The sequence below is a fragment of the Miniopterus natalensis genome, chromosome 20 (genome assembly GCF_054644295.1).
Source record: "Miniopterus natalensis isolate mMinNat1 chromosome 20, mMinNat1.hap1, whole genome shotgun sequence".
NCBI classification, from domain to species: Eukaryota; Metazoa; Chordata; class Mammalia; order Chiroptera; family Miniopteridae; genus Miniopterus; species Miniopterus natalensis.
Genome location: NC_142100.1, coordinates 3,671,031 through 3,695,153, shown reverse-complemented (window position 1 = coordinate 3,695,153; position 24,123 = coordinate 3,671,031). Strand labels below are relative to the sequence as shown.

General features: G+C 50.0%; 1 protein-coding gene across 1 annotated transcript; it reads right to left on the bottom strand.

The window, feature by feature from the left end:
• Window positions 1-3,705: 3,705 nt before the first annotated feature.
• Window positions 3,706-23,308, bottom strand: SCN3B (sodium voltage-gated channel beta subunit 3). The gene is made up of 6 exons (XM_016217471.2): window positions 23,254-23,308; window positions 16,635-16,798; window positions 15,668-15,893; window positions 11,845-11,983; window positions 4,443-4,520; window positions 3,706-4,078 (listed from the first exon to the last, which is right to left on the bottom strand). The coding sequence occupies exons 1-5, from the start codon at window positions 23,306-23,308 to the stop codon at window positions 4,457-4,459; spliced, it is 648 nt and encodes a 215-aa protein (XP_016072957.1). The 3' UTR covers window positions 3,706-4,078; window positions 4,443-4,456.
• Window positions 23,309-24,123: the final 815 nt, after the last annotated feature.

Genomic DNA, 24,123 nt, shown 5'->3' with positions numbered 1-24,123 from the left:
AGACTACTGACTTTTCTGTTCTATGGGCATGTGTCCTCTGAAGGTGCACCGAGGAACTGACGCAGGCTGGGAGGTGTGTAGAAGCCATAGTACACTTGACACACACGCCTGTGCTATTCACCAGTGGGTAAAACCAGAGCAGCAGTGTTTAGAGACTTTATTGACGTGAGCAGGGAGTTTACTGAAAAACATGACATAACAGGCATTAGGTTGGAGAGCTTGGGTGGTCTAAACAACATCTCTAAAGTTCAGAAAAATAATGGCTGTGGAAAATCAAGAAAAGGCAATGTGAAAGTGACAGTGTGGTTGAGTCCATCAGGTTGCAAGACTAAGTTTGCTAATTGTGTTTGATGGCGCCTCACAAACCGGGTACTCGCAGTTGGGCAGTCACCCCACCCCCCCATCGTCACACTGCCCAACAGATAGCCGCTCTTGTCAAATGGTGACTGGGGGGTGGGGGCAGGTGACAGAGGCTTCCTGGTGTCACGGCTTAGCTGGCCTGAGCCTTGACACCAGGACTGAGTCTGGTCTACAACTCAGACTTGCTTAAAGTGCTTACCTACTGGGTCCTACTATAAACTCAAGGAAGCAGGAAACTAAACACGAGTTCTCTACCACGGTAGAGTTTTAGAGATTAGCAAAGTCTTGGGTGAGGACATTTTTCAGACCTAAAACCATGGGGCGCATGGAGGGTCTCGATGGCGCTAGACACAGTGGAGCTGAGATGAGGAATGAACAGATGAAGGGAGCAGTGAGCACACCAAATACTATTCCCATAGGTTTGCAGTGACCAGATGAATTCACTGCATTAGGGATTTCTCATTTACAAAAGGTGGTGAGAGGAAGGCTTGTGTTTGTTTTTGTTTCTTTCATTTCTGTGCTAACTTGGGAAAGGGGAACCCAGAATATCTGAAATGTGTCTAGCTCTTGCTGCTCCTTCTGCAAAGAAGCAATTACGTGGCCTTGCCCTCTGACTTATGGCAGTGGGTCCACACATTGAGACAGGGCTGCACTTGCCTTTTTGATCTAGTAGTGTTGGGGGAGGGGCTACTGTCTCGTAACCATTCACTGCTCTGTCCATATTCCTGCTTTGAAAACTTCCTTCCCTATGAACATTTCTAGTTTGGCATCTAAGGAAACCAGAAGCTCAGAGAATCAGAAATCTGTGTGTGTAAATGTTTTGGAATAGAAAAATGATAGAGGATAATGCTTTTAAATAGACTGAAACTAAAGGTTGGGGCAGGGACAGGCACTGACCAAGCGTTCCCACCCGGGAGCCGGGGCTGTGATGCACGAGGCTAACAGTAAAGGTCAGTCGGTCAGAGTGCTTAGGGGCCAGTTGAGTTGAGCAACCAAGTTCATGGCTGTTAAGCAGTAGGAAAAGGGAAATAAGACCCAGCCTCGCTTGGCCTTTAGTGAAATGTGTTGTTGAGGATCAGTCATGGGAAATACCTAGCACCAAGGCAACAGATTGGGCTCCTAAAGTGATAATAGCCCTTGAGAACATTTCTAAGCCCTTTAATAAGAACGGCATGCAGATCAAGCACAATGCACATTTAGTCCTTGAAGGAATACAAGGAGAAACAGTGGGCAAGGATTTGGAGGAGGCTGGTGGTCACAGTGCCTGGCAGATTTATAGTCATCATCAAGTCTCCCAGGAAGGAGTTTAATTGCAATTCAGGAGAAATAATGAGACACAAACCAACTAGAAAGGTAAAACTGAAATGAGATTGACTCAACGCACATTTCTAGCATCTGCCAAGAAGCAAAGTGGTAGAAGGAGCAATTGAGTGGGATTAGGGCTGAGAGATGTTGAATATCTCAGGATAGCGAGAGAGGCAAAGTTTAGATGGAAGTTAGCAAAGGAGAGGAAATGGAGCAACTGTGATCTAAATGGAAAGAGAACTGGGCTATGAGTGAGAAGATCTGGATTCCAGCTCTCCATTTGCCAACTGTGTGAATTAAGGGTGTGAGAAATCTACTTGGCCTCAGACGGCCTCAGTTTCTTCATTTGTAACGTGAGCATTAGTAATATTTACCTCAGAGGCTAGTTGTGGAGAAGAAATGAGATAATAGAAATCAAAATGCTTTGTAAACCATTAGTTCTAATGAAAGTATTAACGCTGAGAAGTTAGAAAAGCAAAAATAGGGAGGTTACTTGCAAAGGATACATAAGGAAAAAAAGTATTCAGCTCCATTAAAAACCACTTAGGAAACATTTGAGTTTGTTTTTTTAAAGGAAAAAAGAGGTAGTCATGCATATGACTTGGTTACAAGTCAGGTGCATGGTCCCCTGGAACCAAGAGGAAAGCATGCAGTAAGGAGCTTGCTTCTACTCGAGCTCTGCTGTCAACCAGCCACGTGACTGGGAAAAGCTCAGCTATGCAGGCCTGTTTCCCCAACTATAAAGTGAGAAAAATCTATATAGTGTCCCCTATTTCTGAAAGATTATGTGGGAAATTGCCAATGAGAAGGGCCTTGAATTTATTGAAAGTATTTTCTTCAAGATGTGAACAAGGACTTATTTTAAGTACTTCCCCAGGGATGGAAGAGATGAAAAAATGAATTTCTCAGGTGAGGCTCAAAGCATCAAAGTACAGACTTTCCCCATAAATTCCTGCAGATCTAAGGGCCATCTCCTTCATCAAGTCCCAGCCACGCTCATCTTAGATTTTGTAAAGCATCCTCCTTCTCATCACTAGGTGCTGAAGGACTTCCCACGCTTGGGCCAATCACTCCATTAAAAGGAAAAAAGATTTTGACAAGTCTATCCAGTGTTCATCTGCTCTCCCAAATTCAAGAAGAAAAGAAAACCTGGACATTATAGATTCCCAGGTGCAATATTGGAAGCCACCTAGCCCCGTCCCTCCCTTATCATGTCACTCATTTGCTTGTCACCCACGTTTCTTAAATATCGCTCCAAGGTGCATTCTTCTGAGGATGATTCAGGTTCACAGTCCTGTCGCTAAGGAAATCCCTCAGCCTACTTCACGTCTTTCTCTCTGCCTTCTCGGATAATTTCTAGCTACCGGAATCAGGGTTAACATCAGCCGGGCAAGCCACCCCAATCCGTGCTTGTGAAAGAGGCGTGGTCACAGCCAATTTCAATTTCGAAGTCTTTTCTAAAACAAAGTTACCCACCTTGGGCAGTTTAACCCGGCAGCACCTATGGCTCACCTGCTCCAGTTTATCCTCTGAAGTCAAGTTGAGCCCTGAGTCTCAGCTGCCTCCCATAGCACGAGCAATAATATTGATCCACAAAAGCTTTGAGAGGAAGAACTTAGGAATTTCAGTTCCGATGCCCACAGGAAAATAGGGCTCCCCAGCTACTCATATGGCGTGTTCACTTGGCGTGGGGGTGGGTTGAGAATGGGGGGGGCAGGAGGGCATACATGCCAACAGGATCGTGAACATGTGTGACTTTTACAAGCCACTTAAATTGCTAAACCCTTCCCGAGTCTCTTGTCCTTGTCTTCTTGAAGGACTGAGACCAACCCAGGCCTTAGAGACCTCACCAGTTCTAGTCGTGGTACCAAGCTCCAGAGAACATTTAGTCCATGCTTAGGGAACTTTCCATCAGTGGCGAACCTAGAAAAGCGGGCTGTGCTCTGATGCGCTAGTCTAGTGGGCCAGGACCTTGGAAAAACTGACCAGAAGCTTCCACCTCGTGCCACTCTTTTGCTTTAACCTAAACTAATCACTCTTGCTTCCTTCCTTAAAACATCCATTCGCCTGCAGCCAGTTCCAGACAGTAACGGACAGAGGACGCGCCACCTCCAGCACTTGTTCAAGGTCATTCGGCGCAAGGGGAGAAGTCCAGTTGGCATGGGTGCTGCTTGCTTAAAAGCTAAGATGGGGTGAGGTTGAGTCTGTGTGGGAATGTCGGCTCCTCAGTTCTGGCAAAGTCTCATGGTGTGCAGGGGTCCGATGGCGTGAGGAAGTCAGAAGCGAGTGGATGTATGAGGCGTGAACTGAAGGGTGAATGCAGGATGGGAAGCGATGTGGCCTCTGGGGCACCCTCCTGATGCTGTTGACATCACTGAACCTGGCATATCCAAGCCCTCAGTGTTCAGGTCACCTATCAATGATAAAACAACTCACTGAGCATTTCCAGCCGAGTCCGGCCCTGCCAAAGACTCCTTGACCAAATCCACAGCCCTCACAGGGGAGGGAGAGGGAGAACTACTGTGCCTTTGTCACTGGGGAAGGGGTTCCAGGGCCCCAACACTCAGGCCAAAGCAGTTCACCTTCTGAAGGGTCCGACACCACACGGAGCTTCGTGATTTGGGCCTGACCTTAAAGAAGTATCCTGAGGGTGGGGACTTGGGGAGGGTAGAAATTAACCTAAGGGCCCAGGTTTAAAGCCACTTGGATGGTGGGTGACTTGTCACTTGTACACCTGCCGTCCTAATCCACCTTCCCCCCCATTGCCTGTACATCACCTCGAGTCACCCCTCTATTCCTCTACTGGCACCACAGAATTCTCTTTGTTCTCTGAAGGGATGGCAAGGTAGTCAGACCTGTAGGAGGACAAATGGGGGAAGAGAATCAGTACTTTTGTACCCGGAGGTGGGTACAGAACGCAAGAAAAGGGCAGGAGCGACGGTGTCCGCAGAGCAGCTCCGCACTTCCTCGGGCTGTGCCTCCCAGCGGGACGCTAAAGGGCCCTCGCGGTGGGCTAGAATAATAGGAGTTTGTGTTTGATTTTTACTTCCGCCAGCCATCTCCTCATTGATCCACAGTGTTTTCGGGACTTAGTGCTGTGAGACTGAAGTGTTGGCCAAGCTGGTGGGTGTGAAATTCTAGTTTATAGTTGCTATAATTTTCACTTCCTTCATTACTGCTGAAGCTGAGCATCTTTTCATAAGGTTAAGGCTATTTTGGTTTCTACTTCTGTAATTTGTTCGTTTGCTTTGCTAGTTTTTCTTCTGAGATAGCTGTCTTTTTCTCATTGATTTCATATCTTGAAATTTTCTCCTTCCAGTCTGTTTGTTTCTAAATTTTGCTTATGGATTCTTATAATGAAGAAGTGATTTTGACATACAGGAGTGGGCAAAAGTACATTTACAATTATGAGTACACAAAGCAGACTTTAGTCTTGTATTATTTATTTATTTACTTATTTTTGTATTATTTATTATTATTAACCTGCTTTTGCCCACCCCTGTATATAGTATAATCCCAATGATCATTTTTCCTTGTTGCTTTCTGTCTGAAGAAATCCTCTCTAGTCCAAGGTAACAAAGATATTCTCTTATATCCCTTAACAGAGTTTTCATGTTTTGCATTTTACCTTGCCTTTAAATCCACTCACAGTTTGTTTTTGGCTAGTGTGAGAGATAGGGAATCTACTTTATTTTCTATGCAGCTAGGGAATTGTCCCCATCCATTGTGGACAGCCCACTCTCTTTTCAGTGGCTGTTCTGCCACGTGGGCCACATACTTGGGGCTGTTTGCTTCTGCTTGTCTACATGTGTGCCTATGTCAGTACCACAGACTCTGCTCTGACAGTGCTCTAAGAAATCTTCACATCTGGCAGGAAAAGTCCTGCCAGCCACCTCCCCCAAACTTCCTGTTCTTTCTTTGAAATCAGTAAACTACGGCCAGTGGGTTGTTACTCGATTAAAGGGTTGCAAGCAAAGAAACAAAACCAGCCCGGCCGGTGTGGCTCAGCGGTTGAGCATCAACCTATGATCCAGGAGATCGCGGTCTGATTCCCGGGATCAGGGCACAGGCCCAGGTTTTGGGCTCGATCCCCAGTGAGGGGCGTGCAGGGAGCAGCCTATCGATGACTCTCTCATCATGGATGTTCCTGTCTCTCTCTCTCCCTCTCCCTTCCTCTCCCTGAAATCAATAAAGATATATTTAAAGAAACAACAAAAAAACCCCCAAAGAATACTATGTGAGAGAGACCCTGTGTAGCCTGCAAAGCCTAAAGTATTTACTGTCTGGCTGTCCCTTGGTTTAGCTAGTTTGACTTTTAAGATCAGCTTATCTAGTTCCTTGAACAATCCAGGAAATATTTTGATTGAAATTTAATTAAATTTGCAGATTCATTTTGGAGAGAACTACTGTGTTCGCAACAGTAACGTTGTATTCTCCATTTAAATCTTTTCTTAAGTTTTTCAGTAAACTTTGTAATTTTGTCCTTGAAGGTCTTGCACATTTGTCAGAGAGTATTTGTTGCTATTATAATTGAAAAAATTTAATGCTTTAAATATTTCAATGCTTTTCTAAATTTTAGTGGCTAGAATATAGTGATTTTTATATTTTTATTTATATCAACAAACTTGTGGAATGTTCTTGCTAGTTCTAATAGTTCGCCAACCCTCAGCTCCCTTAGATTGTCTACGCAGGTGATCATAGTGGTATGAATAATGATAACTTACTTTTCTTTCTGATTCTTACTCTTTTTTCTTTGTATTTACCTAGTCCACTACGAAGGATCGCCCATGTAATATTGAAGAGATTATAGGCAATTCTTCTAAAGTCGAGACCCACAGACGACCCTTGCTGTAGGTCGTCTCAGTAGCTGCCCTTGGTCAGCCGAAAGATGCTCGCTGCTGGGGTTTCGGTTTATATGTGTTTATCCTGCTCAGGATATCTCGTGCTTTTAACCTGAAAAGCCCTGCCTGTCCTTGGCCACTGTATCTGAAATGGTTTCCTCTCCTTGTTCCCTGTTCTACTTTAATGGATCTTCTCATTTTTCATGTTTCTTTGTGATATTTCATCTTTTTATATCTCCGTTCTTCATTCTGTGTAACATCTTTACATTTATCTTCTGGTGAGCCAATCCATGGGAGTCTTAAATTGTAGTAACTGTATTTTTCTTTTTATTTATTTTTTATTTTTCCCTTCTTGCCAGACCATGAGGTCTAGGGCTTTACTGAGAAGACTCACAAACAGAGCTCATAAAGCTCACAGCTCCCCAGGCTGCATAGAGGCCTGGTTTCCATCTTTTCCTAATCCTCCCAACACTAACCTCGTACTGAGCATCGCTGTGTGCATCACTGTGGGGAGAGAGACCGAGGAGTCACTGGCCGCAGTCCCTGGGGAATTTAGTTTAAATAAAGAATTTTTAAATAGGAGTTATCTGAGGTGGTTCAAACAAAATGAGTGCTTTTTTTAAAGGGTGGGGATTCTAGGCAGCTTGGTAGGTGAGAGCAGGTGAAATAGAAAAGTGGTTAGAAGAGCTCCCGGGCTGGGTGTGATTTGGGGAGGAAGACAGAGAAAGGCCAGGTCTGACTGGTTTCATGTGCTAATGCGTCACCACCATCAATCAATATTATTCAGGAAAAGCTGTGGCCTTAAATCCCCTGGAGGGGGCCAGATGGAGCCAGAAGAACCTGACCGGAGACAGACCCCACCCCACTTCACAGCAGCCTTGGCAATGTTACTTACCCTCACCTAACTCCAATTTCTTTTCCTCCCTCCCTCCCTCCCTCCCTCCCTCCCTCCCTCCCTCCCTCCCTCCCTCCCTCCCTCCCTCCCTCCCTCCTCCCTCCCTTCCCCTTCCTTCCTTCCCCTTCCTTCTTTCCTTCCCTGTTTCCTCCCTTCCTTCCTTCTTCCCTTCCCTTCCCTTCCCTTCCCTTCCCTTCCCTTCCCTTCCCTTCCCTTCCCTTCCCTTCCCTTCCCTTCCCTTCCCTTCCCTTCCCTTCCCTCCCCTCCCCTCCCCTCCCCTCCCCTCCCCTCCCCTCCCCTCCCCTCCCCTCCCTCCCTTCCTTCCTTCTCTTCCTCCTCCTCTTCCTTCCTCCTCCTTTTTTTGCCAGCATTTGATGTTATTATTTATTTTAATTTTATATATTTATTTTTATTCCCATTCCTCCCCCCACCCCTTTTGGCAACCTATATACCTCTATATCTCTAGGTCTTTTCTGTTTTGTTTCTTTAATTTTTAATATATTTCACATATATTAAAATCATATGGTATTTGACTTCCTCTGACTTATTTCACTTAATATATTCTCTAGTTCCATCCATGTTGTCACAAATGGCAATATTTAATTCTTTTTATTCCGCTGTGCACATGTGCCACACCTTTATCCGCCACCCACTGATGGACATCTAGGTGGCTTCCACATCTCGGCTATTACTAGCTACACTGCAATGAACATGGGGGGAATATATCTTTTAGAATCAGTGTTTTGGGGTGTGGTTTTTTTTAAAATAAATACTCAAGTGAAATTGAGGGATTATACAGCACCTCTAATTTTTAATTTTTAAACAAGTTTTATTTTGATGGAAAAAAAGCAACCGTTAGCAATTGAAAAAGTTATTGCCTTAATAAAATACCACATACCATAAAAGTAATGGGCCTTTTCCCTACACATGAAAGTAAAGGTCTTAGTGGCTGAGACCACACATTATTGGGCCCCAACTTCAGACAGAGAAGAGCACTAAGCAAGGTGCGAAGCCCACACTGGCACGGGGTAAGGCAGGAATGCGACACACAGCCCCCAACGCGGTGCTTGTTACTCAAGAACAAAGCTTCCCGAAGCATTGCTCCCTGTCTGATTTGTAATTTTATTGAAGAATCTCCACTGTGGCTGAAATAACCTACAATCCCAACGGTGCACAAGGGCTCCCTCTTCCCCGCATCCTCACGAGCACTTGCTGTGGGCTTACTGATGGCAGCCATTCTGACAGGTCTGCGGGGAGACCTCACTGTGGTTTTATGTGCATCTCTGATGATTAGTGTCACTGAGCATCTTTCCATATGTCTGTTGGCCATCTGTATGTCCTCTTTGGAGAAACATCTGTCCATGTCCTTTGTTCATTTGTAAACTGAATTGTTTCTCTATTTTTGTGTTAAGTTGGATGAGTTCTGTATGTATGTATATTAGACATTAATCGCTTATTGGATGTTTCAGTGGCGAATATCTTCTCCCATCAGTTCGACTTGGTTCATCGTACGTTCTAACTCCTTGTTGAAGCTCTCCAAGTTCTCCTAGTCCACCGCCAAGTTTCTTAGAATTGTTTATGAGGCAAAGCACTCACACATCTCCGTTTCCTGAGGGTTTCTTCCTGGGAATGTTTCTTGTTCCTTCACCTGAGAGATACAGTATTCTTCAGTCCTTTCATTTTGTTTGACTTTCTATGTTTGTTTATGTGAATTAGATAAAATAGTTCCCTCTCCCAGTCTTGAAAAAGCAGCCTTCCAGAGAAAGTGGCACCTGTAGGCGGGGTGCGGGTGGTCGGCCCGGCTGGCAGGAGCCCGTGGGGTGCTGAGCGCCCGGGGCACTGGCCTGCCGAGCCGGAGTGCCTGTTGGTGGGGAGGCCAGGTGCAGGCGGTAATGTTTTATTGATCCTACTTGCGCCCTTTGTTCGGGGCCAAGGGGGGCTCCAGTGATGTGTCCCAGGACACACTGCGGCGACCTTGCAGGAAGGCCAGAGCACCTGGCCAGAGCCCTCACCCACGCTATGTGGACGTCGAAGGGGATGTAAGCCGTAGCTCACAGGCACCTCTGAACCGGAGAGCCCCCGCAGTCCCAGGACGGCTCCTGTGGCTCCCAGCCTGCTTACAGCCTTTCTCTCGTTTATTGTACAAAAAGTGGATTTGTGTAGAAGCCACCTCTTTCTAGGCTCCATTGCCACGGGGTTTGGAAGCCAGCGGGAGCCAGGCAGGGAGGGCTCCAGCTGCCCGGAGCGTGGGGCTGAGCTGGAGCGGCTCCCTGCGGGGAGGCCAGTGTTCGTGGTGGAGCCCAGTTGTTCCTTTGCTGGCTCCCAGGCGGCAAAGCACCCAGCAGAGCTCCTTGCTGCCCAAAGGCAGCGGAGGGCAGTGTAAACAAGGGCGCTCCCGGCTCCTCTGGCCCAGAGAGTTCCCGCAGCGCTCCCTCGGGCTCCCGGCCTTCTCTACTTGGTCTCTTGCCGTCGTTGGTTGTTCAGAAGCTATTCGTATAGCTCCCGTTGTCTCTCAGGAGTGATTGCTCTCTGTAAGTGTGTGTACTTGATTTTTCTCATGGGAGGGGCAAGTTCAGTGTCCGCCTATGTGCTTTCTCCACACAGCTCTCTTGCACCTCTCAACTGTATTTTTCATTTCCAATTTTTTTTTTTTTAAATATGTCTTTATTGATTTCAGAGAGAGGGAGAGAGATAGAAACATCAACGATGAGTCATTGATCGGCTGCCTCCTGCACGCCCCCGACTGGGGATCGAGCCCGCAACCCAGGCCTGGGCCCTGACTGGGAATCCAATCATGATCTCCTGGATCCTCGGTCGATGCTCAACTGCTGAGCCACGCTGGCTGGGCTCATTTCCAATTTTTAAAATTCTCATTCAAATCTGCCTGTTCTTTTTTCTTAGCAACTTACTATATTCTTGTGCTTTGGGTTCCTTCTTTTATTGCTTCAACTCTTTTGAACAAACTTATTTTCTGTATTCTATTAGGTCCTTCTTGTGTCTGAAGTTCTTGGACTTAGTCCTGCCTTTCGTTCCATCTCTTGCCCATGCTGGGTGGTGTCCTGCTGTGCCCTTCAGTTTGGGATCAGACTGTGAAATCGGGTTCAGCATCGCTTTATCCGGGGAATCCTGTAAGCCTCGGCCGGAGGTGGTCTCTTCAGAATGGTCTCCATTTGTTTCTACATGGCTGTCACTGGCTAGGGAGCCTTTTTTTAACTTAAATTATTAAATTTCTCAGCTTTGAGGTTCCTGGATCATGTGAGTAGTATAAATTCAAACCCCAAACATTGTGAGAGCAGGCTTATGGTTACTGATTCTCAAGAATCTTTTATTTGGTTTACTTGGAGTCAGACCAAGATGGATAAGTTTCTTGGGCTTTTCCCTGGGCTGGTGGGCTGATTATGTCCTGATCTATCATTTGTGTGAGCGCTAGCTCTCTGAGGATCCTAGCTCTCCTGGGGGCTTTGGCTCAAGCTGTTTCCTGTGCCAGCCTCACTGTGGGCACGTTCTGCCCAAGCATGGGAACTTCCTGTCCACATGTGGGCACTTCCTGTCCAAGCACTAAAATCCAAGCACCTAACGCACCAGGAATGACAGCCTCCCCCAGAAGAGCAATTCTATCTATCCCCATATCTGGTCAGTTGTAATTTTTTTCTTCATTAAGATCATAGATATCATGCAAATGATGCTTTATTTTAGTAAACATTTCTAGGTGGTAGTAGCCTAGTGTTTTTAGGTTATTACCTCAGCAATGTTGTGAGCCTTGTAAATCTGAGGGTTCTTTTCTAATTTTTCCTCTCCCCAAATAACAGGCCAGCATGGTCTCTTAATCCCTTAAACCACATTATTTCTCACGTGAGCTCACTCCTCAGTGACTGGGGCCGGGGCAAAAGTGGCCAAGGTATCGTCTGGACACTGAGAACGAGAGCCCCTGCTCCAGGTATCTAATTGCTCCCAAGCTCCAGGGACAAACATGTTGCCTGGAACTAATGAAGTGCCCAGGTGGCCTGACGAGCTCCGTGGTGCACAGCAAACGAGGCAGAAAGAGCCTGGACACTGGGAATGGAGAGGCTCAGGTTCAAGTCCCAGCCTCTCCTCTCATCACCTGTGTGGCCTCAGCAAGCCGCTTACCTTCTACGAGCCCATTCCAGCATCTATAAAATGGTCATCATAATGCTAATTCCTGGGACTGTGGTGCAGCTGATGAGCTTTACATCACTGGTTAAGAGGACAGGCCGAGGGTTAGCAGGCCCGAATTCGAGCCTTGCTTTCCCTTGGGCAAACTCGCCCAGGCTGTTTTCTCCTCTGTACAATGAGTATTTTTGATGCGGACACCTCAAAGGTGGTTGTGGGGAAAGTGGTGGCTATGTACGTTGCTTGGCATCTCCCCGGGGAGAACGCGCGCTAAGGTGCCACCTGTCGTCATCTTGGCATCGTTGGACTTACGCATTTTCTTGGGCTGCCTCCTCGGCCTTTGAGACCTTCCTGTAGCAGTATATCATCTCAATGAGCAGCCACAAGGTGAGGAAGACCAGGAGGATGTACATCATGATCTCTGAGACGACCGAGGTGAAGTCCTCTCCAGCTGCAAGAGGGAGAACAGGCTCAGAATGGCAACAAACCGGCCGCCATCGGGCTCAGCTCTGTGGGGCCTGTTTCGAGAACGGCTTAAACGGCGCTGGGGCCGAGGGAACCGAGCACGTCAAAGGAACTGAACACCCGCTGGCCGTCCTGCCAGCTTTCTTCCTGACTCCCACCGACGTTGGGAGGGAGGGAGGAGGGAGACCGGTGGGTGGGGAAGATGAGCAGCGGGAGGGACCCTGGAACCAGGCGACATGCACATAGCGGGCCCCAATTTGCTACTTACTGGTGTGTGAACAGTCATCTCCCTTATTTGAGACTCAGTTTCTTAATTTGCAAAGTGACGAAAATAATTTACATTATCACATTACCCGATGTACTTAAGAATAATTTAAATGTCTATACAGATGTAAGTAATACGTCTTAGTTTGGCCTCTGTCCCCTGAGCTTAGAGTGGAGAGGGGGAGAGCGTCAGGAGCACGGCGGGGCCAGTGCAGTCAGCCGCCCGGTGACGGGGTGCGTCCCCGCGAGGACCTTCCCAGCTCCCACGCCCACAGGAGTGAGGCTGGAGGAGTCCATGTCCTAACCGCGCTGTCCTCAAGGTTCGACTTCTGAGGCGCAGCTCGGAGCCTACCATGCTCCTGTTTAAAACCTTTCAGGGTCCCATTCTGCCCTCAGAATAAAGCCCTATTTATATTAGTATCCCTTGCAAGGCCATGTGCCATCCAGCCTTTCTCATCCAGCGAAACCTCTCTCCTCATACACATTGTGGTCTTTGGGGCTCTGTGAACATTTCTGCTTCCTCTCCCCTCTTCCTAGATTGATTTCACACCCACTGCTACCTCGTCCCAACATCCCTCCTGCTTTTCAGTCTCCCGGTCATTCTTCTAGACTCCCCGGAAGCCCCCTTCTCCGGGAAGCCTCCCTGGGCTTCTCCTCGCTGTCCACACCCTTCCTCCTGTGCTCTCTTCATCCGCCCCTGGCAGCGCTTCTCGGGCCGTATTGTGATGCGTCTCTCTCCTCTCTGCTCACCGTGTGCCTACTGAAAACACGTCTTACTCATTTCTGAACCGGCAGCTGGTTGTCTCGTCCTAGAAGATCCGAAATACTCCGAAAGTATTTGTTGAATGAATGAATATAAATATTGGTCGTCTTTGTTTCATGACCAATAAAAATGAGAATGAAGACATAATACATGGCACATGGCCTGATGCACAGGCCTTCCTAGTGGGAAGGAAGGATGCAGCCGCTTCTGTCCTGGCCAGCTCCTGGTCCTTGCGTATTCCTAGAGCCCCAGTCCCCCTCCAGGCCCTGCCCATTACAAGCACAGTGTGGCCGATCACGACCTGTAGCTCTGAGAAGCAGTCCAAGGGCTCCAGGTTCGTCCAGGTTTCCTAACTGGAGCTAGGGGTCATCGCCGCAGCCTGGGACACAGGAGAACGCCACGTGTCTTCTCCTAGGCTTGCTATGGCCAGTCTCTGATGTGCTCGGCTTAAAGCACCTCTCTTTTTTTAAATGCAGTAGCCCAGAAGTAGCACCACAGGAAGCTGTCCCCATATTGCCAGTCGCCTCCAGGTGAAGGGGCCTCAGATTTCTGCCTTAGAGCTGAGAGGCGAGAGCCTACACCAGGGCGAGTCCCGCGTGAACAGAACGCCAGGGAGATCTCTGGGGCCAGGGGTGGGCGGTGGTGCGTGTGCCCTGGCAGCGTGCGTGGCTCTGAGCAGTCGGAGGGAGCAGTGGGTGTCGGGGCTGGAGGAGGGCTGCCGAGGGGCCACAGAGGGAGAGAAAGAAAAAGCGGCAGGAATTAGGATGGTGGTGGAAGGAAAGGATGCCATGGACACAGCTGCCTGATAGGCAAAAGCTCTGGATCGCAGCCCTGCTTCTGGTGCTCCTTGGCTTCGTGTCCTGGGCAAGCCCCTGGCCCTTCCATAGCCCTTCCTCCCAGCCACAGAAAGAGGCACCAGAGCTGCACCCGCCAACTTCCATGCGCCAGATGCACCCCAACCTGTGAGAGTGGTGCAGAGAGAAAGCCCCCTGGGTGATTCTTTGCCTGGAACCTAACAACCCCAGAGGCACTCTGGCTCTAGTAACAAACTGGGTTTCCTTCTATTTTTGCTCAAGCCTTGCTCGGGTGCCTGGCAGGCACTGGCTCAACTTTGCCATTCTTTCCATTTTGCTGTGGGAGGGTCTCTGGAGGCGAAGGCCTGAGAGAGCAGGAGGTGGAGACAGAGGCCCCTCCCTGGCATCCGGCACTCACAGGCCTCCTGGTGGTGAATGGTGGAGGGTGCCAGGCTCCCTCCCTGGTGCAACCAGAGTTGGAGGTTGGAGCTTCTGAACAGGAAAGTACTTCAGACAGCTTCCAGTCCAACCCTCCCCTTACACACAAGGCGATGGCTGGGAGTGGAAGTGGCTCATCACATCCAGATTCAAGTGGCCTGAGAGTCTTTCTGACCTTTCAGAATTGACCTACCTTTTCTTCTAGTCACATTGTCTAGATCGTGACATCTGTCTTTCACATTCAAGTTTGCTTCATAAATTTTATCACAAAACATGACAAAAAATAAATGTGCGGCCTGGAAGCTGGACTCCTGGGGTCCTTCTCTAGGGAGAGGCCTACCTTTAATCTGACCTCTTCTTTCTTTCATGCCACACCTTTTGCCTCTTCACCAAACTGCATCTTGGGGTAGCAAGAATGCTAAGAATGTGCTGGAAATTCAGTGTGTGAGAAAGGCTGAGTAAAGTGGAAGTGTCAGTAGCCTGGGTAAGAAAACACAAAGGGAGCCGCGCACATCGCCCTTCTGATAGGTGGAGCACGTTTGCAGGGGCGGGCGCCACAGTTCCGAGGCCATTGAATGCAGAACAAAAACATGCAGGAGAACGTTCCGTGTTCCTGCGACTCCTGGACTTGACCGCAACAGAAACATTGAGTCAGACCTGAGAAAGGACTTCCCGCCCTAACAAGGAATTAGCTCTAGGAAATCTGAAGATTTTACATTAAAACTCGAGAGCTATCAATGTTTCCCCTTCTCCCAACTGGGAATGAGGTTTTGTGATGAGATGCAGGTGCTGCAGATGGGAGAGGGGTTGCTTGCGTGATTCCTGTGCAGGAGGACAGAAGACACTTTGGTTTAGCGCAGTCGTTCTCCAAGTCACGTCCCAGCAGCAGCAGCACCGCCTGGCAGTTTGTTAGACATGCAAGCTCTCAGGTTCCACCCATGGAACCAGGAAGGCCGAGTTTTAAGAAGTCTGCAGGGGATTCGGAGGCTGACTGGAGCTGAGCACTGCTGGTCTGGAGGTGTGCATGGCTCACAGGCAGCAGGGCAAGTTTCTCTGAGCCCACTGAGGCAGGGGCCAGCCCAGGCCCGAGAGGAAGGCGGGCTGATTCGGCAGCTTGCGGCTTCTTGGAGATTGTCCCCTTTCTCCTGGAATGAGGGTCGATGACTAGGGAGACGTCACTGTACTATCATCTCCAGGCCTTTCTGCTCTGAGGAAAGGCAGAGGCCAGCTGGCCGGGCAGTTTGCAGGAGGCGGGCCACGAAAGGAAGACAAGTCAGTGGTGATCGTTTTAGAAACCACCACTCCAAAATACATGGGCTTTGCACTCTACAAAGGTCTCATTTGTGTGGAACCCACTGTTCTCCCTCCCCCAAGGGCAAGGGACTCTGGAGACCCTGTGGCCCAGCCTCACCCTCCTCGGTGACTCGGAGGGGGATCAGCCGTGTGGTCTTCACAAAGGGGCGATGTGCCTCAAACTCAAACTCCCGGGACACGTTGCAGGTATAGAGACCGGAGTCGTTCAGGGTGACATTGAGCACAGTGATGGACACATCCTGCAAGTCCTTGCTCCCGTTCCACTGCAGGCGTCCTTGGAAGGGGCTCTCCACCTCCTGGTGGCCATTCCGGTACTCATAGATCTGCAGGCAGAGACGCAGAGGGTGGGAGAGGGCAGGGCCAAAAGGGAAGATGGGGTAGGGGCGCTGAGGGCAGGAAAAGGAACATGCGTGTGCAGGCACAGGAGGAGAGGGGCCAAGGTTACAGGGGCCAAGGTTACAGGGGCCAAGGTTACAAGGGCCAAGGTTACAGGGGCCAAGGTTACAGGGGCCAGGGTTACAGGGGCCAAGGTTACAGGGGCCAGGGTTATAGGGGCCAGGGTTACAGGGGCCAAGGTTACAGGGGCCAAGGCTACAGGGGCCAAGGTTACAAGGGCCAAGGTTACAAGGGCCAAGGTGGGGCGGGATAAGGAGCCTCGGAGGAAGGAGCAGGGAAGATGGGCAAAGACACACAGGTATCAGGACATGTGGACACAGCAAGGTAAGAGAGCAGAGGAAGGTGAGTGGAGCAAAGGCCCCGGCCTCAAGCTTCACACTCCGAGCTCTCCCCCCGGGCAGTCCGGCCAGGCGACTAGCACAGAGTAGGCTTTCAGGGCCAACTATCTCTTTCGGCCGTCCCCTCTCGTGCCCAGGGGTCCCGCAGCTGCCCGAGTGCCCTTCCTTCCACAGAGGCTCGGGAACCGGGGCTGCCCGGATCTGCTGAGAAGCAGCCAGTGCTTTGAAGACAAAGAGCCGGCGTCTGCGGCATGGGTCACCCTTCCCGCTCCCGGAGCCGGCGCACACGGAGGCACCCACGGGAAGGCCAGCGCGGGCGGGCGGGCGTACCAGCAAGTCTTTGCCGCCCTCGGGCCTGTAGAACCATTCCACCACCGTGGTGGCCTCCACCTCCTCCCTCTTCATGCAGGAGATGCAGCGCAGCTTCATGGAGTTGCCCTGCACCGCCTCTGTCTCCGAGGGCACTTCCACGCACACAGGGAAGCAGGCGCCGACTGGAAGGGGGGTCAGGCAGGGTTGGGGCGGGGCACCGGGAGGGAGGCGTTGAGAACAAGGAGGGAGGGAGAAGAGACAGAGAAGGAAGGCCCGTGAGATAAGTCTGAAAATACTTAAGTACCTGTGCTCCCGAGTGTACAAGCTCACAACAGGCAAGGAGGGCATCGAGGGGGCCCGGATGGCCCAGAAGGGGCTGAACGCCTCCCTGGGAGCAGGGGGATGGGATGCAGCACACACCTGAGCCCTGCCCTCGGAGACATCTAACCGAGGTGGGAGACGGGCACAGGAGGTGTGCCCACCCGCTCACCACCCACGCGCCCCTTCATTCAGACACCACGGCCGAGGCCTGCTCTGTGCCAGGCTGACGCTAGGCTGAGATACACTTAGAATCTAGCAGGGAACACACACTCCCAAGTATGGTCAAACCAGACCATGGTGAGGGACACACTAGTGGCTGCTCTGTTCCCAGAGGAGGGGAATTGTTCCTGGTGGGGCTGGGGAGAGCGACAGAGGAGGGTGGTGAGACTTGCGGTAGAAAGGTAGATAGGACCCACGCTGTGAAGACCACTGTGTCCTTCACAATATGAGGGGTCAGACATCTGTGTTTTAAGAAAAATGTCGGTAATTCTCATGCATGGTGGTGGTGACTGGAGCAGCAAGGAGGAAAGGGGTGAGCTGACTGACCACTAGGCCAGGGCAATGCTTTATGCAGAGAAGTACAGAGAGACAAATTTCAAAATGTGGAGAGAGCGCAGACTGAGGGACAATTTGCATATGACACAGAGGTCGGGACTCACAGCTCCTGCCCTCCAGACACTCACGGCCCTGTTAAAAAAGGCAAAGAGATCAGACTGCAAATTCAGAATGAGCCAACAGTGGGATGTGGCTGCCAACAAGGCAAGTGCAAAGGTGGGCCACAGCAACAGAGCCTGATGTGGGAGAGCCAGTTCCGCCGCCCCGCTCAGAGCAGGTCGGAGGGTGAGCATCCGCTCAGGGCGTCAGATTCTGCAGAAAGCAGCCGTCCAGTAAGGGCACGCCCGAGGGAGCAAGCGGGGGAGGCCTGGGCTCCACTCTGGTGAGGAGCTCCTCAGGACTAGGTCTGTGGGAAATGAAACTGATTCTGTCTAAAAGTGACAAGAAATTAAGTTTCGCTCATTTAAAAAAGGATTTTCTGTGCTGAAGCTGTTCGCAAAGGAAAAGCACTCTTTGGTAAGAAAGTGTGCACTCGCTCATGTAGGACGCAAAAGTGAGGTGACCGCCGAGGTTCATGCATCAGGACCGCTAAGGTCCCTCTGGTGCTAGCGTTTCATGAGTTAATAATAAAAACAGAACTAAAAACATGGCTTGTCTGCTCCTTTACTGGCAGACAGTTATTTCTAAAAGCAGAGGGAAGCTTTACTTAGAGCTTAAAATGAGACTGACCAATTAATTTTGAGTAAAAAATGAAATTTTATATTTGACTGACTTAGAAGGCAACAAGTTTCATTTTTAAACACAGACTCTAAAAACTAGTGGCACTAATGCAAACTTTCACATATTAAGGAAAAATAAACTTCACTGGTTTCAAACTCTCGGGCAAGCAGGGCTGGTCTTGTCGGGAAGTCTGCAGGAGGGCCGCCTGCTTCTGGGACAGATCACCACTTTCACGGGCACATGGTCTGTGGTGAGTCTGGAGCCTTGAGTACCGGCCTGGCTGAACAGAGAACGGGAGGAAAAGGAGCTGTGGTAGAGAGAAGCTGGTTCAGCCAGGATGGCTTCCAAAACAGAATGGAAAATGTTCCAAGGTTGGTACAGTCACAGGCGTCGAGGCAGGATGAAGGTGGCATTTGGCAGCTGAAGGCCTGGCTTTGATTTACTCTTTAACCTCTCTGAGACCCATCTATTCACCAACAAAAATGCTGAAAATAACATTTATCAAATAGATTTGCCATGAAAATTCCATGGAATAATTTATGCAGGTGCGCTTTACACAAATGCCACTTGCTGATGCTATTTTTAAAACCCTTCATTTCTAGGCTCGCTGTTCAGCTTGCTGGGGGCCAGGCACCAAGTACAATAGGGAGCGACACAGAGGCCATCTCTGCTTTCATGGCGCCTGCACTAGGGGAGAGAGAGAGAAAATAAGCAACTTTAAACTGCAATGAGTGCTATGAGACAAAATGAAACAGAATGGAGGAGACGGGGAGGGCGTAAGATGACTGGAGACAGCCTCCCCGAGACAGGGACAGCAAGCAGGTGCCGCAGGGAAGGACTGGGGAGCAGTTGTGTGACTGTGTGAAGTGTGCCAGACACAGGAAACAGCAACTCAAGGGGCCTAGCGGGGGAGTGTGTCTGCTGGAAGCAAAGAGCATGATAAAGTCCAGGAAACAAAGTGAGACTAGAGGAGACGGGCAGGAGAGAGAGGCCGGGGCCAGAGCGGGCTGGTCTTGTCGGCCTTGATTGGAGCTTCGGCTTTTGCTTAGAGGGACATGGGGAGCTCTGGAGGGTTCTGAGTGGAAGAATGACATGATCTGATTTATATAAAATTGCATGACATGACTGGCTACGTTGAGAATAAACTAAAGAGGTGAGGAAGCGTCAGGGTGGGAGCAAAAATAACAGCTCAGAGGCTGGTACGTGATCAGAGAGAGCTGGTCAGTGGTTTTGCTTGGATGAGGTGGTAGAGAAGCTGTTGGAGTTTGAAAGGGAATAATTTGCTGGATTAACATCCTTGAATAGATGAGAGGTGATGTGCTCTAATAAAGGAGTAGATCAGTTGGTCTTAAATAGGAGCACAGTTCATTCATTTATAGTCCAAGGAGGAAGGGCAGAATATATGCCATCAGGCTGGTGAATGTGGGATGGCGGCCTCTCTTTTTCCTGAGTTACCCCTGAGATGACAATAACCCAAGGTACCGGCAGAGAGCAGGCCCCACTGATTCCCTCCTCCTAGCCCAAGTCCTGTTTCAAGGCACAGAAACTCTCCTTGTGAGGTCCCGGATAGTATGCTGCAAAGTGGCCTCAGAGTCCTCTCACCCGGGTTGCTTGCCCTTTGCACTGTGACTGGCTGCTCCTTCCATCAAGAGGTGGTCTGGTTCTCCACCCCATGCGTCTCCACACACCGCTGCTCCTGTTTCTTTGAAATCCTCTAGATACTCTAGATATCCAAGAAAAGCCTGCACGTGGTACAGTGTAGAAATGGTAGGTGTTCAACCCACATTGCTGACTATAAATAATAAAGTCCTGGAATAATCTGGATACGTCACTTCACCTTTGGTCTCCTTTCCACTTTCCACAGTAATAATGAGGAAATTTATGAGAAGGGAGAATATGACATATTAATGTGATTATATTTAACTAAGGAATAGCATCAACTTATGGTGAGGTGGTTAGTAATGCATAGTGAACAAACTCCTCTAATATGCCCAGATCGTCTTCTTATTTGGGCATCGCTGTCTTGCTCCTCGGGAGCTTTCCCTAGAATGCTTTCCTTCGCATTAAGATAATAAATGCTTGATTGGAATGTAACTACTTCCCCCAAAGAGTAATGAATGAAGTTATGTGCAGATATTAGTACCCTGTAATGACTTGGTCTATCAGATTAGCCAGTCACTTAGCAGAGCTTTGAAAAGACAGGATGCAAGAAGGGCCACTGGGTAAGAGAGGAAAACACTCCCCCACAGTGGACATCTGGACCGTAGACCTGCAGAGGGAGAGTAGAGAAGGTGCTAGAAGCTGAAGGATGAGTGAGGCCCTAGGAAAGGCAATGGCACCCTGACCAGGTAGCTCAGTTGGCTGGAGCATTGCCCCGATATGCCAAGGTTGTGGGTTTGATCCCCAGTCAGGGCACATACAAGAATCAACCAATGAATGCATAAATAAATGGACCAACAAGTCTATATTTTTCTCTCTTTCTCTCTCTCCCCCTTCCCTCTCTCTCTAATTGTTTTTTTGTGTTTTGTTTTGTTTTTAAAGAAAATGCAATGGCATGGGGGAGGGAAGGAAGAAAGGGTGGCTCAGAGAAGAGATGAGAGGGTAGGTGTCCACCTGGCAATCCTGCAGAGCAGCAATGTGTTCATAAGAAGTGCTAGAACAAACACTGGGAGAATCAAATCCAAGACCAGAGTTCTCTAGGAAGCCCTGTTCCCTTCCTGAGTGCCTTTTCTCACCTTTAAATTGGAAATACTACTTCTCCTGACTACCCCATAGGATCGATATGGGGGCCAAAAGAAGTAATGGATTGAAAAGTAACGGAGCTTTGTAAACTATAAAGCCCCAGACAAGTGTAGGGTTTTCATTAGTTATTGTTATTACTTATTATTATTAGTAGTATATGCATTATTAAAGGAAATAAGGGAACCTTTTTCAATATGTGCAGAAAGTAAAAGAATGGAAAAGATTATTTGTACTCATATTTGCATCATGTGAAAAGTCACCTTGGGAAGGGAGGGTGCATCTAAGGTAAGAACTTTCCAATACTGAAATTCATGCAAATAAAATGAAGTTTCTTTTGTGAAGCCAGGCCCTTTCTCTTACATGTAGTGACCAAGATTCCTGAAGCACCCCTCTTTTGTTTCTGCATCTTTCCAGTTTGGTGAACAAATGTTCAGATTATGAATAAGCTGAGAAACAGCAAGGATGGGTGAAACATGCACGCTTCTTCCACAGGTTATTTTGGGGCGAATGAGGGTGAGGAGAGGAATGGACACCCTGCCAATTTTAGTAATGTCCTGTAAATATTTCCCTACCATTCATGTGGAGCTGAAAGGTATGTCAGATGTCATCAGCACCGACTTCCAAACTTTACATATGAGGAACCAGGTTGTTACATAGCAAGCTAGCAGCAGAGCTAAGACTCCAGTCTACACCTTTCAAGTCTTAATCAAAAGGTCTTTGGTCTGTAGAATGCTTTCCCCATCCACTTGGTTTCAGGCAGGGACCCTAAAACTTATATTCGAAGTTGGGAAGAAAGGCTTTACAGAATATCACCCCAACCCTTCTCTACAACTTCATTTCCCATGTCCCTAGTCTAGCCTCCCCTGAGAAAATCCCAGCTTTAAATCTCCAAGGCAGGTGAGATCCTTGGCAACCTATTGTGTCTGCTTCATCTCCAGGTCTAGTGCCCTCTACTGGGGCTGGATGGCAGAGCCTGTCCTTGGGACTGGCATTCCTTGGGACTGCCCCTGCTCCCCCTCCTCTTTCTTCCCAGACTGTCTCATCAGGCATTTTGTTCAACAGGAAGCTCGGCTCGGCTCTGTCTATGGTCACATGAAAAACCCAGATAATGCCGGCAGTCAGAGTTCATCTCAGAGGTTTAATAAAGTGATACCAAGGCAAAGAGGGAAGTCCCATTAGCATATCTGCCACTGCACAGTCACAGGGAGTTTCATGCCAACCATGGGAGCATAATTCCACATGCCTAGTGTCAATAAGGCAGACTGGCACAATCACTTCTAGTTATACTTATTAATTTTTAGCATGGAAGAAGGTAACTAAGATCATATACAAGCAATATATCAACTGAAAAACACCTCTTTTCCCCCTGAGGATCTCATTAGAGAGCCAAGGCAGAGATACCCAGAACTACACAACTCTTTACACACACACAGACACACGCACACCCCAGTGTCCTCACCAATCCATTCAGATGTCCATCCTAAGATGCTCAGACACACACTAGGGCGCACATTCAGCCACTGAGGCATACGCTGGTACACAGCAAAGTATTCTCTCAACTGCACACTCAGGTAGTATCACGGAGCCTCATTGACCCCCGCTACTCGCATCAGGCACCCCATTCCGAGTCCCTGTCTCAGCTCACTCAGCTCAGCCTCACTGTGGCAAGTGCAGGGTGCCCTTATTTGGAGGGAGAAAGTCATCTCAGCCCCTCACAGCACCAAGCAAGCGAGTACTCATCACTGGAAGCAAAAGCCCAGCTCCCCAAACACCATGGTCATGAAAAAAAGAAAGATGCAGTTCTCAGGTGCCAATTTATTTAACACATCGCAGCCAATGACTGAAGCCTGCCCCCCCCCCCCCCCGCATTTCTTATTAAGCAGATGGAGCAACAGCTTAAGTATTTTCAGCCTCAAAATGCATGCACCCAGCTAGTTTTAATATGTAGAAATTCACTCAAAGACCCAATAAGGTTTCCAAGTCACTCCTCACTGAGAAACGTAACGGCAGCCAAAAATTTTTATGCCTGCGTTCCCTTTTAGCAAAGGGGGAAAAAATACTTTGGGATAATTAGCAAATGAGAGGGCGGGTGGACGAGCCTGTCCAGAAATAAAGCAACAGGGGGTTGGGGAGCGTTTCTCCAGCCTCACGATCCCGCCTCAGGACCCTCATGCATCCCACGTCCCGCAGACACCGCGGAGGGAGCCAGCCAGGCCCGTTTGGCACCGGCGGCCCGGCGGCGTTCCTGTGGGTGGCATTATTAGTGCCGCCTGCACCGCGGCAGGGCGCCCGTACTTACCCCAGAGGATGAGCACCAAGGAGGCCAGGGCAAACAATCTGTTGAAGGCGGGCATCTTCTCAGGCGGGGGCTCCGGGGTAGGCGGAGAGGTTCCCTCGGTCGGGAACTGCGCCCTCTCAGATACTTTCGAGGAAACCCTTTGGGACGAACTGCCCCAAGGGGGCGACTTTCGGGCTGAAAGCAGGGCAAAGCGCCCTGCCTGGGGCCCGCGGGGCTGCTGAGTCGGCTGCGGCTTCGGCTGGCAGCGGCCCGCGGGCCGCCCGCGCCGGGCGGGGGTCGCGGGCTCCGCGCGCTCTCGGGGCCGGGAGCGGCTCAGCACCGCGGACAGCGCCTCCCGCGCGCCCCGGGCTCCGATGCCGCGTGCGCGGCGGCTGCGGGCGCTCTCGGCGGTCGGGCGGCCCGCGGGGACCGTGCGGCTCCGCCTCTCACCTCCCCGCGGGGCGGCTACGCTCCGGCCGGGGCGCGCCGAGACCCGCGCTGCGGCTGCCTCCGCCCGGGGCCACCCCGGCTGGGCGTGCCCGCACCCGAGCCGCCGGCCGTCGGAGCTACAAACCCTCCACCTCGGTGCCGCCCACGCCCGCCCTCGGCTCCCCGGGAGGCCCGGAAGGACCAGGAGGGAGGTGGAAGCTGCTGTTTGGCCCGAGACCTCAGAGATGGGGTGGGGGTGACGGGAGGGGGGCCCCTTCCCCGCAGCCCGCCCCTCGATCTCGCCGGGCCCCGACCCTGGGAGGCGGGTGCCCAGCTACCCTTCTCCAGCGCCCCCAGACCGTGTGCGCTGTCAGTCCTGACATGCGCAGGCGCTCCCCACCCCCACGGCCGCCAGGGACCCACCCGCGCCGCGCGCTCCCCACCCCAGCAGGCGCGCCCGCC